Below are 14,230 nucleotides of genomic sequence, written 5' to 3' on the forward strand. Positions count from 1 at the left end.
ATAGGCTGATCCAACTTCTGTGGAAATTCTTCAAGACGATTCAAAATGAGGCTCAGTAGTGTGTGTGGCCTCCACGTGCCTGTATGCACTCCCTACAACGTCTGGGCATGCTCCTGATGAGACGACGGATGGTCTCCTGAGGGATCTCCTCCCAGACCTGGATCAGGGCATCGGTCAACTCCTGGACAGTCTGTGGTGCGACATCGCGTTGGCGGATGGTACGAGACATGATATCCCAGAGGTGCTCGATTGGATTCAGGTCTGGGGAACGTGCAGGCCAGTCCATAGCATCAATGCCCTCGACATACAGGAACTGCTGACACACTCTGGCCACATGAGGACGAGCATTGTCATGCATGAGCAGGAACCCAGGGCCCACTGCACCAGCATATGGTCTGACAATGGGTCTGAGGATCTCATCCCGGTACCTAATGGCAGTCATGGTACCTCTGGCTAGCACGTAGAGGTCTGTGCGGCCCTCCAAGGATATGCCTCCCCAGACCATCACTGACCCACCGCCAAACCGGTCATGCTGGAGGATGTTGCAGGCAGCAGAACGTTCTCCACAGCGTCTCCAGACTCTCTCACGTCTGTCACATGTGTTCAGTGTGAACCTGCTCTCATCTGTGCAGAGCACAGGGCGCCAATGGCGAATCTGCCAACCAAGATGTTCTCTGGCAAAGGTCAATCGGGCTGCACGATGTTGGGCTGTGAGCACAGGCCCCAATTGTGGACGTCGGGCCCTCATACCATCCTCATGCATTCTGTTTCTCACTGTTTGAGCAGAAACCTGCACATTAGTGGCCTGTTGAAGGTCGTTTTGTAGGGCTCCGGCAGTGCTCCTCCTGTTCCTCCTTGCACAAAGGACCAGATAGCGGTCCTGCTGCGGGGTTGTTGTCCTCCTGCGGCCCCCTCCACGTCTCCTGGTGTACTGGCCTGTCTCCTGGTACCTCCTCCATGCTCTGGACACTGTGCTGGGAGACACATCAAATCTTCTTGCCACAGCATGCATTGATGTGCCATCCTGGATGAGCTGCACTACCTGAGCAACTTCTGTAGGTTGCAGATACCGCCTCATGCCACCTCTAGTGGTGAGGGCACTAGCAAAATGAAAAACTAACCAAAGATCGGCCAGAAAAGATGAGGACAGGCAAATGGTCTGTGGCCACCACCTGCATATCCATTCCTTTTATAGGGGTTGTCTTGCAAATTGTCTAATTTCCACCTGGTGGAAATTAGACAATTTACCAACAGGTGAAATTGAGTCACAAATCAGTGTTGCTTCCTACCTGGACAGGTTGATGACTCAAAAGTGTGATTGACTTGGAGCTACATTGCATTGCTTATGTGTTCCCTTTATTTTTTTGAGCAGTGTAGTAACGATCGCGGATGAATAGGCTCGGTAGCCCTTGGCTAACGGGTCGGACCCTTTAGTCGACTGGTTAACGTTGTCGCCCGCGGTGCGGAAGATCCGGGTTCGCGACCCGGCTGTGACGGTCCGGCCGGGCTGCCCCTTGAATTCGCTATATTGGTGTCAGAAGGGGGAATGGTGAGACCGTGAGGCCATCGGAAGCGCATGCGCCCAGAGGCGAGAGGGCATCGGGAGTTGATATGCTGAAGCGCGGGGACGCGCGTCCCGAAGGAGGGGGGTAGTGTAACGTGCACGGATAAGTAGACACGTTAGCCTTGGCTAACGGGTCGGACCATTTAGTCGACTGGTTAACGTTGTCGCCCGCTTGCCTACGTGGCTGGCCTGCCAAGGTGGATGACAGGCTGCTCCCCTACCATAAAGTGCGCGACAAGCTCTCCTGCTCGGGGGAGGTGTGCCTCTCCCGTGGCCACCGCGCCATTGTACCAGAGACTCTAAGGGCCAGAGTGCTGCAAATGGCACATGATGGGCGTCTGGGGGTGGTCAAGGTGAAGAGCGCTGCAGAGACACCATGTGGTGGCCTCACATAGACTGTGACGCAGAGGAGCTGGTGCGTAACTGCACCTGCTGCATTCTGAGTGGGAAAACCAGCCAGCCTACCACAGCACCCCACACTCCAACCCCGTGGCCGTCCATGCCATGGGAGCACATCCAGATCGACCTCTGTGGAGAGCTCCACAGGGCACCCGCGCATGCCCGCTACTTGCTGGTCGTGCATGACCTTCACTCGAAGTGGCCAGAGGCCATCGAACTGGGCTCCGTCACCTCACACACCATCATCAACCGCCTCAACAAGGTGTTTGAGTGCTGGGGCCTGCCCAGTGCCATCACGACGGACAATGGACCCCAATTTGCATCGGCGTAGTTCTCAGAGTTCCTGTCACTGCGGTCCATCAAGCACATCAGGACAGCAGTGTACCACCCGGAGAGTAACGGAGGGGTGGAAAGACTGAACAAAACTCTCAAGAATTGAATTAGAGCCTGTCTGGAGGAAGGGAAAACCTTCAGCACTGCACTCAGCCAAACTCTCCTGACCATCCGGGCATCCAAGCACTCCACCACGGGGGTGACACTGGCTCTAAAGCAACCACTGGACAGCTTGAGAGCGGAGCCAGCCACCGCACACGAGAGCATAGGGCTCCAGAAAGCCAGAACTCAGGTCCGAAGCTCACAGGCCCGGATGAAACAGAGGTTCGATGCCTCCCGCCGAGTACAGACTCTCTCTCTGTCTGTGGGGGACTGGGTCAGGATCAAACACGCCCACTGCCAGAACTAGCTGTGGTCATACTGGTCGGAGCCCCATCAGGTGACTCAGCAGCTGGGACCGGCTACCTACAGACTGGACGATGGAACTCATTGGCACTCAAACTGCCTGCATCGGGTTGTAGCCCCTACAAACCCTGCATCATCCCCGTCCCCAGCTGCTGCTCTCAGTTGGCAGCCCAGACCGGAGGCAAACCAGGTGGGTGGTAACCCACCACCATTGCCAGGCCCTGCTCCCCAGCCTGCTCACCCTCAAGAGGGTGAGGGTTCCGCCTGTCTGGCACAGGGACTATGTTACGAATGGTTAAGGGACATCTAGGGTAGGGATTGATATGTTATGCTATGTTATGTTATGTTATGTTACTTTCTCAAGGGGGGGGGGGAATGTTGTGTCTGGTTGGCTGGTGTTATGCCCAAGTCTGACTTGTATGGTTGAGCACTAGCAGTTACTGTGCCTTTGAGAGGGGCAGGGGGCAGTCTGATTTACAGCAAGGTGAAAAGTGTCATAAGTTGATGATGTTGGTTAAGTAAAATTTATGAACGTGGCTCCCAGTGTGGTCATTGACTGAACATAATAAGAGATTTACTCAGTAATGGGGTTACACACACACACACACACACACACACACACACACACACACACACACACACACACACACACACACACACACACACACACACACACACACACACACACACACACACACCTTAATAGAACTCTTTGACACACTTAAATGCACCAAGGTCAACAAAGATCTGCTACATTTACATGACACATTTCTTAGCAGAAAATGCAGTTTCTTTTTTTTTAACTTTATTTTCCAATTTTCAAGTTTTTTTGGAACAGGTATACAAGGCACACGAACAACAACAACAACAACAACAACAACAACAACAATAGAAGCGTGTAGGAATCCCCCTCCCCCCCAAGGCTCAAAAAAAATTTTAAAAAAAGGAATGCATGGATTTCTTATTCCAATTCCACATAATAACCATATTTTTGAAGACGATATAAAGTTGTACACATATATCTATAAGTATTGTCGTTACAACCATGTAAATAAAAAGTACATTCAATAAAAGGGAAAACCTTCAATAAAGTCTATGAAAGGACTCCAGGTCAAAGTAAAGTTTTTGCGGGTTTTACATATTTTATATTGGAGCTTTTCTAAAGGTAGAAAGGACAGCACCTCCCTCAACCACTGCAAAAATGATGGAGCTTTATTCCACTTCCAGTTAAATAGAATAAGTCTGCGTGCTAGTAATGAGGCAAATGCCCTGCAAAGTTGTGACCTTACAGTTAGGGGGTGGTATGCCAAAGATGGCTGTGTGAAAATCAGGGTTTATAGTCTGTTTACAGATATGTGAGAATACATTAAATATCTGTTCCCAATAACTGTTCAGGGAGGGGCATGCCCAGAACATGTGTCCCACCGAGGCTGGACTATGACTGCACTTTGGACACCCAGGGCTGTGGTGGGAAAGATTCTGGCAAGCTTATCCCCCGAGTAGTGAAGACGGTGAAGCACCTTATACTGAATTAACCCATGTCGTATACACAATGAGGACGTATGTATACGAGTTAAGCTGTCCCGCCATGCCTCTTCAGAAAGCTCTACACCCAAATCTCTCTCCCATGCAGTTTTTGTTTTGTCCCAGGATATCTGTTTCAATCCCTGTATCAGTGTGTAAATTATAGAGACCCGTTTTTCCCCAAAGGGATCCATCTCTAGAATAACATCTAATTGGCTCCTGGGTGGCAGACACGGAAATGAGGGAAACACTTTCTTGGCAAAACTACGGATTTGAAGGTATCTAAAAAAAATGGGATCTGGGTATGTTATGGTCTTTGGTAAGTGTTTCAAATGAGGTGAATGTTCCGTCTTTAAATAGATCGCAGAAAAACACCTGTCCATTTCTATGCCAATGTTGAAATGAATTATCTAACACAGATGACGAGAAGAATTGATTATTTGCTACTGGAAAAAGACCGCTAGCATGCTTTAATCCAAAATACCTCCTAAACTGTAGCCACACCTCAAGTGAAGCTTTAACCACCGAGTTTGTTATTTGTATGTTACGATTATGTGGTAGTAGAGAGGTGAATATCAGTAAAGGATTGGATAAGAGTTCCACGTGAACCCAATCTGTGCCCTGTTTATTCTTATATGTAAATGCCCAATGTAAAAGTTTTACAATGTCCGCAGCCCAGTAGTAACAAATAAAGTTAGGCAAGCCTAATCCCCCTGTCTCCTTAGGGACCTCTAAGTATATTTTCTTCATCCTGGGGTTTGAATTGTTCCAGATGAATGATGAAATTAATCTATCTAATTGTTGAAAAGTTGTCTTAGGTATGAATATGGGTATCATTTGAAAAAGATAGAGAAATCTGGTTAAGACTGTCATTTTAACTATATTAATGCGGCCCGCTAATGAAATGGGTAGCACTGACCACTTTTTAAAATCTTGTTTTGTTCGTTCTATTAGTGTTTTAAAGTTATGGTAACCTCCCCATTGTATGGGTGACTTTGATTCCTAAATATGTAAATACATTATGTTCAAGTTTAAATGGAAAGCTAGAGTAGTCTCTATCAATGTGGTTAATCGGAAAAAGCAAGCTCTTTGAATAGCTTATCTTATAACCTGACAGGCGACCAAAGTTATCCGGGGTAAGTAATAGTCTTGGTATAGATTCTATGAGGTTGGATATATATATATATATATATATAACAACAGGTCATCTGCATAAAGTGATACCTTATGCAATTTACCACCTCGTGAGATATCTTTAATGCCATCCTCTGCCCTAAGAGCTATAGCGAGTGGCTCAATTGCCAAATTGAACAGGTAAGGAGAGAGGCTGCAGCCCTGTCTGCAGCCCCTATGGAGTGAAAAATAATCAGAAATAATATTATTCGTCCCCACTGCGGCTGTCGGTGAGCAATACAATATTTTAACCCATGCTAGGAATGAGGACCCAAAGCCAAACCTTTCTAGAACAGCAAATAGATATTGCCCTTCGATGTGGTCAAATGCCTTCTCAGCATCTAAAGAAATCACTGCTTCTGTCTGTTGTGGTTACACCGCCCCGAGCTGCCTTCCCGGCACGTTCAAGCCACTCCCCCAGCTCGGACGTGCCGGAAACATCCGAGCGCTCGGCTCGCGCTCTGAGAAGACGAGAGCTGCACTGCACCAGGTGTTTGCCATCGTCCATCAGGCACACCTGTGGCAATCAGGCAGCCCTCTACAAGAAGTCTCCCAGAACGCCACTCCGTGCTTCGACGTACTGAACCCTGCGGTAAAGTTCTGACAAGCCCTCCAGCGTTCCTTGCATTCTGTTTATTCCCCAGTGTCTTATCTTCGTGTCTCTGCTTCCTCCCAAGACTCTTCCTCCGCGACTTCCACGGCTCCCCGCGTCTCCCTCGTCCCCAGCGACCTTCACGTTTTCCCCCGGACCTCTCCTGCGATCTACCCCCTTGTCCCTCTACCTGGACCCCTCCTTTCGGACTCGACTTCCCGGATCTCGGACCCGGACTTCCTCGGACAACCCCTCTTGGATCACGGACTGGACTTTCTTGCCAGGTGCACGCACATTATTTCAACACCTCGTAGTCATTTACATACCGCACCACACAGGCTAAAAACACTCACACATAGTTATACACGCAAACCACGGGACACTACAGTTTATTCACACATCCCACTAACAGAACGTTTTTCGCACCATACATTTCCCTCCCAGAATAAAACCACCTTTTGGGATTTTGAAGTCATCCTGTGTCTGTCTGTCTTGGGTTTCGCCACACGGGTCGGGTTCTGGTGCGCGAGCATAACAGAACGTCGAAGCCATTATGGACCCAGGCAAACCCAAGGAGCAGACGGTCCCTGTGACGCCCCAGAGCCCCGTCCCCCTAGAGGCAGTAGTAAGAAGTTACAGCTGCCAACTTGCCTCTCCACTCAGAGCTTATTACTGCCTTCACCCGTGTCACCGGAGAGATCAGCGATCTTCAGTCCGGCTCCCAGGCCGCGACGAGCGCGTCAGACGCCCTCTCCGCGCAGATCGCTGCACTCTCAACAGCGGTCTCCGGGATGAGCGACCACCCTGCTCTGGCCTCGGTCTATGCCCCCAGCTCGGCCTCCGGTTGCCCCGTTCCTGGTCCCGACGTTCCCCCTCCTCCGAGTCAACCCCCGGTGCGAGCCTAACCTGCCCTGCCCCAAGGCCTTCGGTGGGGAGTTCGAGCTGTGCAGGAGTTTCCTTGGTCATTGTGAGCTCCTGTTCAAACACCAGACAGCCAGGTATAGGGCAGGAGAGACCAAGGTAGCCCTTGTTATGTCCCTCCTCACCGACAAAGCCCTCAGCTGGGCCATAGCGGCGGTTGGCCATACCGAGCGGCTCGCCTCGGACTATGGTGCCTTCCGCCGCGAGTTCAATCTGGTGTTCGACCACCCAGCTGACGGGCAGGACGCTGCCAGTCGCCTCCATTCCATCCAGCAGGGAGCCAGGTCGGTGGCAGATTATTCCTTGGAGGTGAGGATACTCGCGGCAGACAGTGGGTGGGATGACACTGCGCTCAAGAGCGCGTACAGGAGGGGGCTGAGCGAGCCCATCAAAGATCTCATCGTTCGGGACCGCCCTGCCTCCTTCAACGAGCTCGTCACCATCGCCTTCCTGATGGACGAACGGCTGCGGGAGCGGAGCCAGGAACGGGCCCCGCGCACTGGCCCCTCCCATAGACCAACCCCCGTCCGTTCAACCGGTGCCTTCCCTGGGTCAGCGTCCCGTGGGCTCTCTCCACCCTCACACTCCCCCTCGCAACCCTGGGTGGCTTCTAGATCAAGGCCGGAGGAGGAGCCCATGCAGTTGGGTCGGTCACGGCTCCCGCTGGAGGTTGGGGAGCAGAGGATGCGTGACCACCTCTGCCTCTACTGCGGGAGGTCGGGCCACTACATCAAGGCCTGCCCGACTCGCCCAAAAGACCCGGCTCCCTAGCGAGGGGTGTCCTAGTGAGCCTTACGACCCTTCCTCAGCCCCAGCCCAAGAAGGAGCACAACCAGCTTTTCCCGGTCACTCTCACCTGGGGTAACGACTCACTGTCTATTGGTGCACTCCTGGATTCGGGGGCGGACGAGTGTTTGATGGACATCTCGCTGGCCCGGCAGGCCGGCATTCCACTCGTCCCCCTAGACACACCCCTCACTGCCCTAGATGGTCGTTCACTTGGTAAGATCACACACAGCACTGCTTCCCTCACTCTTTCGGGTAATCACGTGGAAGCTATGCGTTTTTTGGTTTTGCGCGCCCCTGGTGTTAGGAAGACCGTGGTTGGAACGGCACGATCCCTACATCTCTTGGTCTACTGGGCGGACTTTGGGTTGGAGAGTTGCGTGCCATGCCAACTGCCTTCGCTCCGTCCAGCGGCCTCACACCCGTGCCTCCTCCCGCGGATCTCACTGGTGGTCCTCCCATTTATCACGATTTAGCCCCTGTATTTAGTCAGGACAGTGCACTTTCCCTCCCCCCTCACCGTCCCTATGATTGTGCCATAGATCTCTTTCCCGGGACCGCCCTTCCCACCGGTCGATTGTATAACCTCTCCGTCCCGGAGAAGGAGGCTATGCGCAATTATCAGCCTCAGGAATCATAAGGCCCTCGTCTTCCCCGGTGGCAGCGGGCTTCTTTTTTGTGGCAAAGAAGGAGGGCAGCCTTAGGCCTTGCATGGATTATCGAATGTTAAATGACATCACGGTGAAAAATAAATATCCACTCCCCCTTATGAGTTCCACGTTCGAGCCACTCACTCACGCCACGGTGTTCACCAAGCTAGACCTGCTCAGCACGTACCACCTGGTGCACATCCGGGAAGGGGATGAATGGAAGACGGCCTTCAACACCCACCTAGGGCATTTCGAGTACCTCGTTATGCCCTTCGACCTCACCAACGCCCCGGCCGTCTTCCAGGCGTTGGTCAACGACGTGCTCCGGGACATGCTGAACACGTTCGCGGTGGTGTACCTGGATGACATCCTCGTGTTCTCCAGGACTGAGGAGGAACACCACCAGCATGTCCGCCTGGTCCTCCAACGGCTGCTGGAGAACAGGCTCTTCGTGAAAGCCGAGAAGTGCGTGTTCCACTCCGCCTCCGTGGAGTTCCTTGGCCACATCGTGGAGAAGGGGCTCGTCCGCACCGACCCCAGGAAGCCCCGAGCGGTGGAGGAGTGGGCACGGCCCACCAACAGGACGCAACTCCAGTGCTTCTTGGGGTTTGCAAACTTCTACCGGCGCTTCATCAGGGGGTTCAGCCGTGTGGTCGCCCCCCCTCACTGCACTCACCTCCGCCCCTTCTGGACCTCGGAGGCAGAGGCCGCCTTCTCGGCCCTGAAGACGGCTCCGGTGCTCGCCCACCCGGACCCGTGCAGGCAGTTCATCGTGGACACGGGCATCGGAGCCGTCCTCTCCCAGCGGTCGGAGGAGGACCAGAAGATCCACCCGTGCGCCTTCTCCTGTCATTTCAGTCCTGCGACATCGGCAACTGGGACTTGCTGGCTGTCCACGCCGCCCTAGAGGAGTGGAGACACTGGCTGGAGGGAGCAAGGCAGCCGTTCATCATATGGTCCGATCACAAGAACCTGACCTACGTGCGGACGGCTAAGAGGCTCAACCCCAGGCAGGCGCGCTGGGCTCTCTTCTTCAGCCGGTTCGACTTCAGCCTCACCTACCGCCCGGGCACCAAGAACGTCAGGGCAGACGCCCTCTCCTGTCTGTTTCCCGAGGGGTCCCCTGACGCCCCAAACACCATCCTTCCCCCGGCCCGGGTGGTGGGTGTCGTCACCTGGGCCATCGAATCGGTGGTGAGAAGTGTTATGTATGGATGAGGCTATTCTACCAGTGACCACTGGGTGGCACCTGTATTCTATATTGCTGTTGTCTGGGTTGTAACCAACAGAAGAAGAGTTCATAGTAAAGCATGGAAATGAACAGCCGTGTGTGCGTTGTGGTCCCTGCATCGTGTGTGAAATTGTTTACACCATAGTGTTATTAGCCAGCTACATTATATAAATTGGCGACGAGATGTGGAGTAGAAACTTTTAGGCACCAAAGTAGCCCTGAAAAGGGAAGTTTTCTACTTGTTTGGGCGAAGTCATCCACGCAGTTGTAGCGGAGAAGAAAGGGAAAAGGAACCAGAAGGACTCATCATGGCGGGAATTATTGGCGGTATGGAACCATTTGAGGAATCCGGTGAACAATGGGCAACGTATATTGAGCGTTTTGAGAATTATATCCTGGCTAATGAGATCAGGGATGCTAAGAAGGTGCCGGTTCTATTGAGTGTGATAGGGCCAAAGACCTAGGGATTATTGCGCAGTCTGATTGCTCCAGATAAGCCTGGGGAGAAGTCGTATGGTGACATTGTAAAGGTGTTGAAAGGACATTTCGCCCCCAAACCGATAGTGATAGCAGAGAGATTCCGTTTCCACAAGAGGAATCAGGAGCACGGTGAGTCGGTGGCTCGGTATGTTGCTGTGCTTAAAGGACTTTCCGAGCATTGAGTTTGGTGGCTGCTTAGAGGATGCACTGCGGGACAGGTTTGTTTGTGGACTGAAAAGTGAAACGGTTCAGAAGCGCCTGTTGACCGAGGACAATTTGACCTTTCAGAAAGCGGTCACTTATGCAGTTTCAGCAGAAACAGTGGCGCGTGACGCACAACAGTTGAGCGGCTCGTTAAAGGTAAATGCCGTTCTCTCTCAAACATCCCATGCCAAATGCAGGCGGTGTGGAAAGACAAATCATAGTGGCGATAACTGTTGGTATAAAGAGAGACTGCCATCAATGCGGCAGGAAAGGCCACGTTGGTCGCATGTGTAAAAGTAAACCCAAGAATGACTATGGCAGAGAGAGGAAATACAGAGAAGGGAAACCGGAGTTTAAAGGCAAAAGCAACACATCCAAACACAGTGGGAGAGACAAGAAAGTGCATTGTGTGGAGGCCAGTGACAATGAAAGTACAAGTGAAGGGACTAAATCTGACAATGATAACAAATTGCCATGTTATGCACTGTTTCTTAAGGGTAAATATTCACGTATATTTGTGTTACCTGAAATAAATGGTAAGAAAATTGAAATGGAATTAGACACAGGGGCTGCTGTATCTTTAATTTCATGGGAACAGTATAAAAGTACAATGAAAAAGGTGCCGTTGCAGCCTACTGATGTAGTCCTTGGGACGTATACAGGTGAACCTTTGTTACCAGAAGGGGTTAATGTGAAAGTAAACCTGAATAAGCAAACAGCTGAGTTACCATTGTATGTTGTAAAAGTGAATGCAGCTCCACTATTTGGTAGAGAGTGGCTGAGAGCTATTAAGCTTAACTGGAAAGGCTTAAAAACTGTGTATGGTGTACAACTTGAAAAGAAAGACAATTTAGATGCTGTACTAAAGCGGCATTCTGCTGTGTTCTCGGATGGGTTGGGTTCAACGAAAGACATTAAGGCAAGAGTGACTCTTAAACCTGATAGCATACCCAAATTCTGCCCACCACGTAATGTGCCCTATGCTCTGAGATCCAAAGTAGAGGCTGAACTGACCCGCCTCACTGACCTTGGCGTGATCTCACCAGTGGAGCATAGTGACTGGGCCACATCCGTAGTTCCTGTCAACAAGAAGGATGGCACGGTGAGACTTTGGTGATTTCAAAGTCACCCTCAACCAAGCACTCTGTGTGGACAAGTATCCTATTCCACACATTGAGGATCTCTTTGCATCGCTAGCTCGAGGTCAACGCTTCAGTAAACTGGACTTGTCAAACGCATACCTACAGATGGAGGTAGTGGAGGAGTCGAGGAAGCTACTGACTATTTCCACACTGAAAGGACTTTTCTGCTACAACCGCTTGCCCTTCGGTATTGCGTCGGCACCAGCGTTGTTCCAGAAGGCTATGGATCAAGTGCTCGTTGGATTGCCATTCACGCACTGTTATCTCGATGACATTCTGGTTAGTGGGCCAGATGAAGAGACCCACCTGAAAGCCCTGGACGACGTTCTCACGAGACTGGAGGAGTATGGTCTCCATGTCAAAAAGGATAAGTGCATGTTTTTCCAGGAGTCAGTAGAGTATCTAGGTCATATCATCGATGCTGCCGGGCTCCACAAGTCGCCAGAGAAGGAACGCACTGTTGTGGAGGCACCGGCACCCACCAACGTTAGCCAACTACGCTCGCTCCTAGGAATGATAAACTACTATGGACGTTTCATCCCGGACCTGGCAACCATCCTGCAATCACTGAACGCACTGCTGCACAAAGGGAAGAAATGGCAGTGGACTACAGCTTGTGAGGCAGCGTTCCGAAAAGTGAAAGAGCTCATGGTATCTCAGAAGGTGCTAACCCACTACAACCCTGAGCTGCCCCTCCGTCTAGCCTGTGACGCTTCACCCTATGGGGTAGGGGCTGTACTCTCTCACGTCATGCCTGATGGTGTAGAGAAACCTATCGCTTATGCGTCAAGAACACTCAGCAAAGCAGAGCAGAACTACGCCCAGATTGAGCGAGAGGCGCTGGGGATAGTCTTTGGCATACGTAAGTTTCACCAGTATCTCTATGGTAACAAGTTCACTCTACTCACAGACCATTGCCCGCTGACCTCCATTCTTAGTCCAGCGAGGAGTACGCCGTCGATGGCCGCAGCCCGCATGCAGCGCTGGGCGCTCCTCTTGTCAGCACATGATTACACTATAGAGTATCGTAAGGCTTCAGCACATACTAATGCAGATGGACTGTCAAGGTTGCCACTTCCGGACACTCACGATGACAAGATAGACACCGTAGATATGTTTTACATGTCCCAGTTAGACACACTACCAATCAGTACCACGGATATCCGAAACAACACTAGATCTGACCCTACACTGTCTCACGTACTAGAGATGGTCACTACTGGACATTTTCCGAACACGAAAAACACAGATACTGAACTGTCTGTTTTCCTGACTCGTCAAAATGACCTCACAATCCAACAGGGATGCCTCATGTGGGGCACACGAGTGGTAGTGCCACCCAAGCTACGGCACCGGGTGCTCAACGAGCTACATACAGCACACCCAGGGGTAGTGAGGATGAAAAGCTTGGCACGGTCGTATGTCTGGTGGCCAGGTATTGACTCTCAGATCGAGCTCCAGGCCAAATCCTGCCACTCATGCCAGCGTAGTCAGAGAGAACCGAGTCTTGCCCCTCTACATCCATGGATGTGGCCTTCCAGTCCTTGGGAAAGGATTCACGTGGACTTTGCTGGTCCATTTGAAGGACACATGTATCTTGTGGTAGTAGATGCTCATTCTAAATGGCCCGAGATGCAAATCATGGATAGCACCACAGCAAGCAAGACCATCACAGTACTGAGGGGCCTTTTCAGTCGCCACGGCCTTCCTCACATTCTCGTAAGCGACAATGGACCCCAGTTCTGTTCTGAGGAATTCGCCACATTCCTGAAAGCCAATGGAGTCAAGCACATTCGCTCAGCGCCGTATCACCCTGCTACGAACGGCCTGGCCGAGCGCTTTGTACAGACTTTCAAACACGCCCTCAAATCCTCCAGGGGCGCCGCACCAGTGCAACAGGGGCTCGACACATTCCTGTTGACGTATCGCAACACCCCGCACGCCATGACAAAGGAACCGCCAGCTATGCTGTTCACAAGGCGCATGCTACGCACGCGACTGGACTTTCTCAAACCCAGTGTGGCTGGGGTTGTTCATCGCTCTCAAGACTCACAGCAGCAACGCCGTCCACAACACTCCCAGGCCAGACACTTTGCAGTCGGTGAGTCTGTCCTTGTTCGTGATTACTGGAAGGGGGAGTAAAAGTGGACACAAGGAGTTATAATGACTCAAACAGGACCAGTGTCATACGAGGTCAAGGTGGGAGCACAGGGAGTGTGGAAACGCCATATGGATCAGATGTTGACTCGAACAGAGCAGGCACACGCGGACGCTGCCAGCTCTGCAGTCCACCTTCCTACCAGCTTCCCTATGTCACCTCAACGTAGTGCTGGTGGTACTACACGTCACCTCGGTACCCCTGCATCTCACACTGATGAGAACACTAATCCAGTTCCAGTGGCTATCGAGCCCACGGAGACACCTCACTCCAGTGAACCAGCTGGCGCTGGACCTACTAAGATAGCGGAGACTGTTAGACACTCGCGCTATCCGGTGAGACATACTAAACCACCTGCACGTTACTCTGCTGAGTAAACACATTGATAATGTGGTAAAGAGACTGAGACTTTTGAGTATAAAAATATTGGGAAACAAATACGGGGTCTGAATGTATACCGGAAAATAACATTGTTTTGAATGTACTTTTGGGAAGTAACATTACGCCTTTGTCACTTAATCTTTGTTCCAGGAAGTGATTTTTGCATTGTTGATGTACAACATATTTTAGTTGGGAGGAGATGTTATGTATGGATGAGGCTATTCTACCAGTGACTACTAGGTGGCACCTGTATTCTATATTGCTGTTGTCTGGGTTGTAACCAACAG

The 14,230-nt window shown here is 51.4% G+C and overlaps 1 protein-coding gene across 1 annotated transcript; it reads left to right on the plus strand.

Moving 5' to 3' along the window:
• The first annotated feature begins 10,205 nt into the window (after nucleotides 1-10,205).
• LOC130114493 (uncharacterized protein K02A2.6-like) lies at nucleotides 10,206-13,568 on the plus strand. The gene is given in 4 exon segments (XM_056282373.1): nucleotides 10,206-10,276; nucleotides 11,253-11,372; nucleotides 11,374-13,294; nucleotides 13,452-13,568. Coding segments are annotated over 4 exon segments (2,229 nt in total).
• Nucleotides 13,569-14,230: the final 662 nt, after the last annotated feature.

This window comes from Lampris incognitus, chromosome 6 (assembly GCF_029633865.1).
Source record: "Lampris incognitus isolate fLamInc1 chromosome 6, fLamInc1.hap2, whole genome shotgun sequence".
NCBI classification, from domain to species: domain Eukaryota; kingdom Metazoa; phylum Chordata; class Actinopteri; order Lampriformes; family Lampridae; genus Lampris; species Lampris incognitus.